At 39.8% G+C, this 13,129-nt stretch overlaps 1 protein-coding gene across 8 annotated transcripts in view; it reads left to right on the top strand.

The window, feature by feature from the left end:
- ryr2a (ryanodine receptor 2a (cardiac)) overlaps nt 1-13,129 on the top strand; it is a 287,428-nt gene that overhangs the window by 206,148 nt on the left and 68,151 nt on the right. For all 8 annotated transcript variants that reach the window (XM_075456990.1, XM_075456994.1, XM_075456991.1 and 5 more), the window contains exons 64-71: nt 1,357-1,421; nt 2,326-2,447; nt 2,770-2,819; nt 5,512-5,572; nt 7,976-8,214; nt 8,309-8,390; nt 9,884-10,014; nt 10,339-10,466. In XM_075456990.1, coding sequence (XP_075313105.1) covers nt 1,357-1,421; nt 2,326-2,447; nt 2,770-2,819; nt 5,512-5,572; nt 7,976-8,214; nt 8,309-8,390; nt 9,884-10,014; nt 10,339-10,466 — 878 coding nt within the window. The remainder of the gene's footprint in view (nt 1-1,356; nt 1,422-2,325; nt 2,448-2,769; nt 2,820-5,511; nt 5,573-7,975; nt 8,215-8,308; nt 8,391-9,883; nt 10,015-10,338; nt 10,467-13,129) is intronic.

Raw genomic sequence — 13,129 nt, forward strand, 5'->3', positions numbered from 1 at the left:
CAGGCTCAACACGTTTAGAGACTAACATTTTCCTTCAGCTAAAAATCTTAGAAAACATTCTGGACAAAACAGATGATTTTTAGTTAAGGTTAGAATCCATGGTAGATCAATCATTTACTTGAATAAATGACGATAAGATGTAATTGACTCATAGTATTGTGATTAAATATGGCAATTAAAATGATAACAGTTGATCAACATCTAAAAGTGGTACACCATTTGATTTTTAAGATGACAATTGAATGATTGATTTTGTCAGTTCAACCTATTTGACAAATTACTTTTATTCAATGTCAATTAAGCACTTTTGGTTATCTTAAAATGTCAGAGATCAACTTTCAACACTTCTAACTCACAATTAAAAGTTAAGTTAGTGAAATGATAGTGCTTATTTCAGGCAATTTAGTCCAAAATTTGTAGCTTCAGCTGCTCGGTAGCAGGTTATTAGTTCAGCCCAATTGGCCATCATAATCTTTCCAGGTGAAATGGCTTTAGTAGCTCATTTGAGTTATTCAAGATTTTCAGTTGAGTTTTTCTGTTAAAACGGATTTTTTTGAGCATTTTTCTGTGCTGGTTTGGCAATTTTTTACATCTTTTATGATGGATAACCATGGCAACAGTAAAGTTGTTGGAGCAGGTAAATGAGCTTTCCAAAGCCCAAGTAATGCCTGGAACAAGACCCCCAAATCAAGATGAGTTGAAGAGGAGCTGTATTGGATGCAGAGAGGGAACGGAATGGGGCGAGGGCTGAAAGAGGGTCAAACCATTTCTTCCCTGGATCGTCATGTGGATGTGGGATCACTGGAGGATGGAATGGACAAGCTTGGGTCCCTGATGAGGACACAGCAGGAATATCAGCAAGGCAATATTATTTTTTCATGGCTGCAGGAGCAGCTCTTGCGCCTCTTTACTTGGCTTTGGGACTGTGCGGGCGGGCGAGCGGGCACACAGAGCACATTGTATGCGTAGCTGTTGTTGCCAAAATTGAATTGAACTGAATTGAATTAGTAAAAGAGAGCACTTTCACTTTTTAGTGCACTATCAATGGTACATGTACAATGACTGATACTGTATTACAGTGAGCAGACTCTATGGCAGTTATTTGTGTAGGACTAATATTACTGTACTAGGTTTAAACAAACCAGAAAAGGATTCAGCCAAAAGCTGTATGAATGAAAAAGTAATTGTTATGTGAATTGATGTATGTCTCCCCCACCCCCACCCCGACACTCAAACACACACGCAAATGTTTCTTTTTTTTTTTTAGCTCTTTGCTGAACCAATGGAAATAATGTCCTTTTCACATGAATGCATGCAGACCTAACTGTCTTTTTTTCTGTTTTGCCTGTCATTTAGATGAGGGAACAAGGCCAAAAGGCGAGAAGATTCCTCATGAACAGCAGATTAAATTCTTCGGAAAGGTCCTTGTCTTTTATTATTGCTGTTGTTGTTATTGTTGTTATTATTATTTGTCAGTTGGGTATTTGTGTTTTTCCACATTTGACACTGATGTTTTACAATGTAAAGTTTGATGAGTAATATTTGCATTTTATCAGCTATAAAATATTAATCAGTCAATTAGTAATCAATTATACTGTTATACTTTTCTGCATTAGAATTCCAATGTTCAAATCTCTTTAAGCTAAACTTAAAATAAATTTGAATAAAATTGCTTCTTAGAGGACAGATAAATAACACAGTCGACATTTGGTCTGTGCTCTGCACACTGTAAGTCATAGAAGTATAATTCTGAAGAACTTTCTCAAAAAGCTGAATGCCAGAAGCCCCGTCTTGACCTGAACTAATTTAAGATGGTTTTACATACTGTTTGGAAATCACAGATACCATGTGGCATGAGTAACAAACCTGTGATGGCACCATTAATGCTGAATAATATGTGCAGCTTTTGTACTGATATACTGATGATGTAAAATTCTTGGAATACCTTATTTATTTTGGTGCCAAACCACATTAGGAACATAGTATAAAAGCTTGGCACCATTGTAAATGAGTTTGATTGTAAAAGTAGCCTGCTTGGTACATTATACTTTGGAAAAAATCTGTACAATATCAATTAATTCTTGCTTTCCTAAGTAAAAACAAAAAGAAAGAATCTTTAATGAAATGTGCTACTGACATCAAATTTAAAATGAGCTTATATTTTTTAGAAAAATAATAGGATTTCTCACTTTCAACATTTGCAATGTTGTCTTTATATATATTTTTTAGATAGGAGCCTCACTTTCAACAAAAATATGACTCTCTTTCCTTAATTTATGAATTATATGTTATGTAAATTGTGTATCTGTCCTATTTTGCCACCAGGTTGTTTTGCCATTGGTGGATCAATACTTTAAAAACCACAGGCTGTACTTCCTGTCCACAGCCATACATCCAATCAGCAGTGGCGGCCATGCCTCCAACAAAGAGAAAGAGATGGTGAGCAGGTGAGTACGGAAAGCCAGCCACACTTTTGCAGGGTATTAAACTTGCTTAAGTATCATTATAATTATATAATATATAATAATTATTATTATTGAATAAGATTTTGACTTTATGTCAAAGACAAATAATTCTGTGTTCTGATATTACTTATAATGCTAGACGAGTATTTCATACGGTACTGAGTAAAATCTCCACTATATGACATCTTATCTCTCCTGTTCCTATTTTCCTCTGTGTCCTATCTGAATATCTCACACCTTTCTTTTATTTTTCTCTTCTAACTCATTCTACCTCCTCTTCTCTCCTTGTGTTTAATCTTTTCAGTCTTTTCTGCAAACTGGGAGTTCTTGTCAGGCATAGGATATCCCTATTTGGTAAGAATGCTGTAACCAAACTTGAATTGTTTCTCTCAACTTAAAAAATTTGCTCAGCATATTTTATAAAAAAGTTTGAAATTTCCATCTATAGTCATTTGCTTGATTGACACATTGCTTTTTCCCTGGCACGTTCTCACCTCCCGACTAACTGATTTTCCGGGGTTGTTGCAATATACTGCGAGTCATCAAAAGCTCTAAAGATGTCTTTAATGGTTGATGTCAGACCAAAGGGAATGCATTATACAAGAACTAATGCGCTGCAGTAACTAGTAATGTGTTAAGTGCATTGTATGTAAGGATGTCAGGATACCATCAAATTTGGAATTCTGTACTCTCCATCCCTCCATCGAATTTTTCAGCTTTATCCAGTTCAGATTGGCGGTGGGGGGTGGGTATTCCTAACTGCCATCAGGCAAGAGACAGGGTACATACTTGACACCCTTTGAATTTTGAACACTCACATTCACTTCTAAGTTCACTTTAGAATCACCTATTTACCTAATATACATTTTTTGGACTGTGGGAGGAAGCTGGAATACCCACAAAGAACCCACTCATGCGTGACGAGAATATGCAAATTGCACGCAGGAAGGCCCCAGCCAAGATTCAAAGCAGGAACTCTCTTGCTGTGACGTGACAGTGCTAACCATCCCACAACCATACAGCTAACCCTAACCCTAACCACTGGTGCCCTCATTACTGCTGACTAAGCCCCAGTCCGTTTTTTTTTTATCTCTTGCTGTGTTATCCCATCAGTCACAAACAAGATCCCAAGATTCTTGAAATTCCTTCACTTGAAGCAAAGATCTACCCCTAACCTGGAGAGAGCACTCCAACCTTTTTCAATTGAGAGCAGTGGCCTCAAATTTGGAGGGCTGACTCACATCTCAGCTTCTTTACACTCGGCTGCAAACCGCTCCAGTGTGTGCTGAAGGTCATGGCTTGAAGAGGCCAACTTAACCACAACATTGGTAAAGAGCAGAGATGCAAACCCTGAGGTTCTTCAACCAGACACCTCCTCTCCCCGACAATGCCACAAGTTCCTGTCCATGAACAAATAGGATCAGGGACAAGGGGCAGCACTGGTAAGTCCAACACGCACCATAAACAAACTCGACTTTGTGTAGAGGAGCTCATAATAAGCCATTTCACCAACTTCAGTACACTGACTTCATCAGCATCTCCCCATAGAATCCATCAAAGGACACAGTTATAAGCCTTCTGAAAGTCCACAGAACACCTGTAGACTGGTGTAACTCCTGTGACCCCATCAGAAAACTATAGTACTCCTCCTAAATCTGAGGTTTGACAATCGCTCAGAGCCTTCTGTCCAACACTCTTTCCCAAAAGAACCTGAGTAGTGTGACGACCAGATAATTGGAGCACACCCTCCGGTCCCACCTTTTAGAAATGGGGAACACTAACCCATTCTGCGATACCGCAGGCATTGTTCCTGACCTCCATGCAACGCTGAAGAGGTGTATAAGCCAAGACAACCCCACAACATCCAGAACCTACAGTATCTCAGGACAAATCTCATCCATCCCCATTAACTCTGCCTCCTTAGTTTCCTACCAGATTAAGGTGATCCTCACATAACTCTTTGCACTGCTCATAGATATCCCCAGTTTGATTTTTCCCTTCCTGAACCATTGAACTGCTTGCCAGAACTTTCTTGAGGCAAACCAAGTCATTCTCCATGGCTATTAAGAATTCCTCCCAAGCACAAGTTATGGCTCCCATCACCAGCTACCCTCCCCGCCTTTTTGGCCACTTGGTACCTGTCAGTTGCTTCAGAAGACACCTGTTTAATGTCCTCCCTCATTGCCGGTCTACACCAGTACGTCCTCCAGTTTTCACCACAGCAGGCTCTGACAACCTCCTGGTCACAGCTCCTGGAGACTGCATCTGAAATGGAGGCTCTGAACATGGTCCATTTAGATTCCATGTCCCCGACCTAGCCCAGTACATGTGACAAATCTCCCATGTGGAGGATCTCATGGAGAGGGACTTCCACCAGATGTACCAAGCTGAGTCTCCCTATCAGTTTGGCTTTACCTGATCCAACTCATGACCTGGTGGTGAGTTCACAGCTCTGCCCCTCTTTTCTCTCCTGAGTGTCAAAGACATACGGCTGCAGGTCTGATGATACAACTACAAATCAGTTATGGACTTTTGACCCAAGCCGGCCTGGTAAAAATGAATTCACTTCGTCATAGAAACACATGAACAATATTATAAGTTGATAGATTTAACTATAATTACCACTGCAGCTATCACTATTTCACTATTTCACTATTTCACATGAACATCCTGATTACATATTTTACATGTAAAGTTTCAAAATTTGTTTACAGATAAAATTTTGATACCAGAGTATCAGTTCTCAGTAAGTCCCGCAGGGTAAGTGCCTGCATGGTGTTACCCCCCCCCCAAAAAACAAAAAACAAAACTGCTCTACCTGTGCACATTGATTAAATGGTATGAAATAGACACTAATCAGCAGAGCAAAGAAAGAATCTGTATTTCTGAAGTGTAACATGTTTTTTAAAAGAAATTAAAATGTAAAATATAAAATAAAACTCTTTTATTTCATACAACATATACAGGGAATCTTTGATTTCAGATAGACAACTCCTATTACTGACACAGTGGGTTTTCTGTTCTTGTCATCCTCTCTGCTCTGCAGGCTACAATGCAACGTCAATAGTGAACTGTCTGCAGATATTGGGACAAAGTCTAGATGCCAGGTAAGTTGATCTTGAATATAAATATTCGTATATATTGACAGGAAAACAGTAAAAATACAATTATTTTGAACAAAAATGAATCAGAAAAAAAATATCATTGTATCATTAGTTTGTAGGGTATTTGATCTTTTGTGTAGATAATTATTATTTTTTTTTAATTTTTACATTTAATTTCCAATTAAAGCTAGATGCATGAGCAAAGAACCTGTGAACACCAGTGTTCTCGGACTGCATAAAGATCAAGTAAATCAGTAACAACAAAAACTTAAAGCTGGAAGCTGGGATAAAGGCCCTTGCACATTGGCGGTGCCTCAGCCCCTGATGCAACGTAGGGCCACCGTGGCCACCGTGGCCACCGTGTCAAGGCGTCGGGCCGGGGCTCATTGGGCATGACACTTGAAGGATGCAATGAACGCTTTCTACAAGCTTTAATTGCACTGAGTCAATACTGACATGTAAACGTGATTAAGAAGGAACTGTTTTTGATCATGCAAAATATTAGCCGTGTAGGACAATCCACTACTAAGTGCAGTCAAATTCCAGTTTAAAGGCGAAGGGTTGACAATTCACAGGAAGCCACTTGAATTATGTTAATGTGTAGATTGAGGCATATTTGAAACATTCAGAAACTGCTGACTGACGGTTGAAATTTATTTGTTGGAGTAGCTACGTACTTGACATAAAAGCATGAAACAAGTGACGACCCTTTTCCAGTTGGAAGAACTATGGCGATGAAACAATTTTGACATGTAAACGTGTTCAGTATGTGACTGTTATTAGTGCTTGTTAAACTTGGTTTCATGTTTTATATGTCCGCTGTAAAAACTTCCAGTTGCATGGCAATAATGCATGGTAAAGCACTTGCAATGAGGAAACTGTGATCCAAGTGACATGTGGTGCAGATTCGATGCCGTGTGTGTGAGGTAGAAATACTTCCTGCTTTGCGGCGAAATCCTTTCATAAGAGGGCAGAGCCCTGGCAGTGACAGAATATTGGATTGTACATCTGTTAAGGAGCTGACTGTTTGGTGCAGATAGGACGTGATATGTGTCTGGACTAACTACTTCCTGTTTCACGTCGAAGTCCAAACACATAAGATCTCAGAACTGCAATAGCTTATACTTTTTCATGTGACTTTAGGTATATTGGTACGTTGACTTTATCTAACATTATCTATAGATGAAGGACAACAACACAACAGTGCTTTAAAGCTATAATGTGTAATATTTCACGTTGTCTATTAACAAATTTGAGTCTTATCATTCACAAGTATTACCTCAATCGTTATTAATTACCTCCATCACAAAAGTGCAGTGTTCTTATATTCTTTATATTCAGCATGCGAATGTACATAACAGTGTTACACCCCAATGAATGTTGAGGTGTATGGACCCACAGGCAAAATGGGGCCTAAAGGCACATGAGGAAATCTGAACTGAGTTCATTGAGTCCACAGACAAAATGGACGAACCAGAGTTTAATGAGTCCACAGCTGGTTAATTTCAAGACGCCTCCGCGCGTCTCCGTGCAAGACACTGAGATACACTGAAAAACAAACTCTTAAATAGTTTTACCCAAATAAGGTAGATTTGATATGGGACCGTACAGTCAGACCATATCTTTTGGCTTTACGCCTGGACCAGTGGCCTTGAATCTTCTTTAAAAGTAAGGGACTTTCTCTCCCCAGGCAGAGAGTTTTTCGATTTGACCACAGGCTCTCCCGGGAAATGCATTTTCTGTAACTGAGACGGACCTGATGACAGAAATAAAGATTTCTTTTGTTCGACTATGTCCGTTTCAGCAGCTTTCTTCATCACTCATTTTTTACACCGGTTTTTGAAGACGACCTCTCAGAATTTACTACAATGTCTCCATGTCGCTCCGCCATTTTAAAACTACGGAATTTGTAGAAGGACATGTGGAAAACGAAAGGGCGAAGCTGATGACATGTCCTTCTACAAATCCCCTAGTTTTAAAATGGCGGAGCGACATGGAGACGTTCATTGTCCGTGAAATATTACACATTATAGCTTTAAGCTATGCCGTCATACACAAAATGTTTACTTTTTGCTAAAAGTCTCTGAGAATAATCAGTCTTTAAAACATCATGTATGTTCATCACTGATCTGAAGTCAGTGAAATAATACTAATAGCACCACAATCACGGTTCTGTGAAAGGTTCTTATCCTGATGTTTAACCTGTGATTAAATGTTTCCAACTGAGCCATTTTCAGTGTTTTCTTGTCATTTTTGTTTGTTCATTTGTTTTGTTTTGTTTCATATTGAATGTGTCATTTGTTCTGTGATTCGGAGTCGTTATCAATCTAAATGAATGTGCTCTCTACTTGGTTGAAAGAACTGTGCTTTTTCCAACATAATGATATAAAACCCGACTTTTAACAGGACAGTGATGAAAACTGGTCTGGAGCCAGTCAAGGCAGCTTTGCGGTTGTACTTTGACAATGTGGCTGAGGATTTGGAGAAGACTCAGGAGAACCTGAAGCTTGGTCAGTTCACTCATAGCAGAGAGCAGCCACGAGGTGTCACTCAGATTATCAATTACACCACCTTCGCCCTGCTGCCTGTGCTGTCCTCCCTGTTTGAACACATTGGACAGAACATGTTTGGAGAAGACCTCCTATGTGAGTAAAAAGACTGAGTTTGAGTTTATATGTTTCATAATGAGAATATTTTCACATTTTCAACATGCCTGTCTGTCTTGTCATGACCATCCAGTGGATGACGTCCAGGTCTCCTGCTATAGAATTCTGAATAGCCTATATTTTCTGGGAACCAACAAAAGCATCTATGTTGAAAGGTATAGTATATCCCATAGTACACACACCTTTAAAAGCCTACGTTTCACATCTCTAACAAACCTATTGAATGCATTTTTCCTCCTCAAATACCACTTTTTAAGTACAGCTATGTTTGCGTGAGCCATGTTTATTGGCCTGCGGTCCTTTCTTTATGGCATTTCATGTCTTGTAGAGTAACAATAATTTGTTGATCAGGAAAATAGTATAAACAGAACTTTGTCTTATACTTCTTGCAGAATTTAGTATCACATAAAGTATTGGGGTCCAGACATCTGACATTCAATCTGAAAATGATAGGAGAGTTTCAGGACAAATAAACAATTTGAAATGCTGGAAGTTGTGATTTTGAATATGTAAAAGATATAATATAGAATCTGCTGAGTCAGCAATCGAAATGAGAAAGATTAGTGACAGTGCCTATGTTAGCTCCTTTGTACAAGACTAAATAAGAAACCTCCATTCAACAGTGACAATCATTCAACAGCCTGCTCAACCCTTTGAGCTGGCAGTATCATTTTTCATGACAAATATGAAACAAACTTAAAGTAAAGTCAAATATTCAATGTAACTTTACTGGTGCAGTGCGACTTAAGAACCATATTCATATACGTGTGTTTGTGTCATCATGTCTCTGCGTAAACTAAGAATGATGATGATGACATCATTTAGAATAATGGTACCGCTAAGATTTGATGCTCTGTACCAAACATTGAAGAGTACTGAGTTACACTGCAATAGGTCAAACTAGTACACTGTAATACTGGCGTGGACAAAGGAAATAAGTCAAAACATAAACATGGCTAACTAAATGTGATAGAGGAGTTTACCTGTCTGAATCAGCCTCTTCCAAAGTGTATATTTTTTAAATAATTTTACCAAAGCAACCTATCTACAAGTAACATTGCTTTTGATTTAAGATTGATGGATAGATACTTTATTTATTCCAAACTGGGAAATTCTTTTGCTACAGCAGTACACTTTACAACGTATGATAGAAATAAAAAAATACAGGAACAAAAAATAACAGTTGGAGGAGCATCAGGTCTATAAGTCCCCTCACCTGGGCTCCAGCTCTGCAGCAGCACACGCAGCACAACCAGCTGGTCGCATGTGGAAACAATGCCCTCACCTGTGAATCTGTGGCTCTCCAGGAGTAACAAAGGTAGTCCAAAAAGTATCCGAAAAGCTTTCAAACTGAGAGTGGTAATTCCTACGTGGTATCTGTTGTAAGTGGAGGATATGTGACAAAAAATAAAGTGACAAGATATGCTAAAAAAAACCTAAAACATAGGGGGAGCTGCTGTGACAGGCTGCCACTAAAGTGGCGCCACCATGGAAACCGAATTTTTCTTCCAAGTTAAAAGATGAAAAATACTGCCTACCTGTCTGTTTTGAAAAATGTACCAATTACATGTTGAGTGAAAGAAAAAAGAAAGATTATTTAAAAGGATATGGACCATTGACTCTTGTTTTCTGTCCTTTCTTTCTCCAGGCAGCGCCCGGCATTAGGAAAATGTTTAGCAGCCTTTTCAGCAGCGTTTCCCGTAGCCTTTCTTGAGCCTCATATCAACAAGTTTAACAGCATCTCAGTTTACAACAGCAAAGGAAGTAAAGACAGAGCAGGTACACAATTTGACTTCACACTTTGCATGGACATAAACGCTATGGTCTCTCTTTCTATACACATACACACATATATATAGACATATTTGTGTAAGTATATGAAAATGCATATAATGAGGGGGTGGAATAACATTTGACTGATGTGCAGATCAACGGTTTGCTTTACCTTGCAGTTTATTCTATTATTCTGAAATTCCAGAGAAATGTTCAGAATACTAAGGAAGCACAAATACCTGTTATGAAGTTTAGTCTATGTAAGTTATGTAAGAAAATGACACGACTGGTTCTTTCTGTTTTAAGAATGGTCTGCTTCCCATCTCTCAGCTTTAGGTCTTCCAGGGCCGGTTGGGGAGGTTTGTCCTTTAGTCCCAAACTTAAAGAAGTCCCTGGAGGAGATCATGGAGCTGGCAGAGTCTGGCATGAGATACACTCAAATGCCTCATGTTGTGGAGGTGAAACACTGAAACACGAACTTACAAACTTTCAATTATTTTTCTTTTTTGTATCCATTAACATTTGTTTTTGGTTTCTTTCGGGTGATTTGTCTCAACTCAAACTCATAGATGGTCAAAGTACTAACTTTTGGCAGCCACGACTATTAAATAATGAAATGGTTTGACAGACTGGAGACTAGGGATGTCCTGATCAGGTTTTTTTTGACCCGAGTCGGAGTCATTAGATTTTGAGTATCTGCCGATACCGAGTCCCGATCCGATACTTCTACAGTACATTAAAAAAATGAAGAACGGTGAAGAAACAGATCCAGGATGTCCCTGATTTTTGATTTTATTCACTTATTTTATCATTTAACTAATTTCATTAGTTTTATCGTTTGAAGTGTTTATCAGTTTTATTCATTTAATAATTTAATTAATCAAGTAATAAACAAATTCTTCACATTGTAGTTTAGTGCAACAATGTCTAAAATAAAAACGAGCAGCGGCTCAAGTGCCCCAGTGTTCTAAAGTAAGGCCAGTAATGTGCTTTAACTGCACTCCTAATTCTTCCTCTCCTCCTCTGGCTTCACAGAAGGAAATGTGCATTTGTATTGATGAAAACCAACATCTCTACCTAGTCAGGTTTGAGCCTGTTCCTGTTCTCATCAAGGATGTTAGCCATGTCCTCGCCACCTCTTGAAATCCCAAGTTTGCATATCTCACAGTTTGCAATCGCAACGTTTTTGTCGTCCACTTTAAAATACCTCCTCACCGCGGACATTCGGCCCCCAGCTTCAAGCTGCTGCCGTGTTCTGCTTCGCTTTCCGGCAGCAAAGTGACGTCATGCCGCATGTTTCTGTGTGGAGCTGAGACCAGAGATATAAAAATTTGTTTGGAGTTATGATTATTGTAGTTGGGGATAAACACCTTCCTCAGTCGAAATAAATGTAATGTGGGGGCATTGGAGACCCATCCAAGATGGCGGCTGCGCTGATACGTCAGCTCCAATAGGCAGCGCCAGTCTGTGAGGCGTCTCCGTATATTATGTCTATGGTTGAGACGGTCTGACTCTGTACCACCACATAACAGGAAATACTAAGCTGTTATTTTTTCCCATTTGTTTTGAAATATTATAGTTTTGATAAAAAAATAAATAATGAGAATAAATATACATATATAGATAGCTACATATTCGACCCCTGATCGGGATGTAACGTCCGATTCCGATCGAGTCAGAAACCACGTGATCTGCCCCGATATCCGATCACGTGATCGGATCGGGACATCCCTACTGGAGACTGCTGATTTCCTCATAGGGGTTAATACATTTCATGTTAATTGCCAATATCAGACCATTTTACTTACTATTTGACTTTAGCCTAAGTCTAATGGGGGGAATCTGCAGCTGGCAGGAATGACCTCCTGTATCATTCTTTGTTGCAGCAGAGCTAAATAAAAACACACTCCATTGTTTCATCACTAAGTTGTGTAGAGAGTGTGCTGTATTGTCCATTATGTTCAGAAAGCATGGAGCATTCTTCTTTGTACAATTGGCTGCAGGAGCTGCAGAGATGTCCTCACCACAGATCCATCTAAGGTATGATGCTGCTGCCCAAACCGTTGACTGCAAGACAGATTGCACTCTCGGTGACAAATTTACAGAATATATGCAGTATCTTAGCACAGACATAGAAGGACCTGAGCTTCCAGGTGGAGCAGGTCTCTGACCTCAGGCTCTTGTCCATCGCTGATACACCGCACAACTGCAGAGTCATCTGACTATTTCTTGATATGACAGGACTCTGAGTTGTATGGGACATCTAAGGTGTAAAGTGTGAGGAAAAACTATGAGAATAGAGCCCCCCATGATGTTTATGTGCAGCTTTCACGTGCCTTCTCAGAAACACAACTTCTAACAAACTGTGGTCTGTTTGTGAGATAGTTAGTAATCCTATAATTCAAGTGGTTCTGGAGGCATTGGCCTGTCTTTTCTGGAGCATTTCACAAGCCCCTGGCTTAGCACCTCGGTGTTGGATTCTTTCCTGTGAGGGAGAGGGTCGCCTCACTGCGGCTTCAGGTTGCAGGAGTGAAGGTTTTGACTATTGTTTGTGCGTATGCACCAAACAGCAGCTCAGATTATGTGATCTTCTTGGAATCTCTGAGTGGTGTCCTGGACAACCCTGAGGATTCTATTGCTCTCCTGGGGGACTTCATTGTCCATGTGGGCAATGATGAAGTGACCTGGAGAGGCATGATTGGGAGGAACCCAAGCAGTGTTTGGTCTTTGGACTTCTGTGCTCGTAATGGATTGTCCATTACAAACACCATATTCAAGCGTAAGTGGCCACCTTAGGCCGAAGGTTGATGATCAGCTTTGTACGATCAGACCTGCGGTCGTTTGTCTTAGACACCTGGGTCGAGAGAGGGGCGGAGCTGTCAAACAATCACCATCCAGTGTTGAATTGGATCAGTTGGTGGGGATGACTGCTGGACAGACCTGGTAAGGCCAAACAGGTTGTGAGGGGGAACTTGGAATGTCTGGTGGAGGCCTCTGTCTTCAGGTGTGATCTTTAACTCACACCTCAGTGAGAATATTACTCATCTACTGGGGTAGGTTTGGGACATGGAAGCTTGGTCCATGTTCAGGACCCCCATTACGAATGCGGCTTCCAGGAGCT

This window comes from Odontesthes bonariensis, chromosome 23 (assembly GCF_027942865.1).
Source record: "Odontesthes bonariensis isolate fOdoBon6 chromosome 23, fOdoBon6.hap1, whole genome shotgun sequence".
NCBI classification, from domain to species: Eukaryota; Metazoa; Chordata; class Actinopteri; order Atheriniformes; family Atherinopsidae; genus Odontesthes; species Odontesthes bonariensis.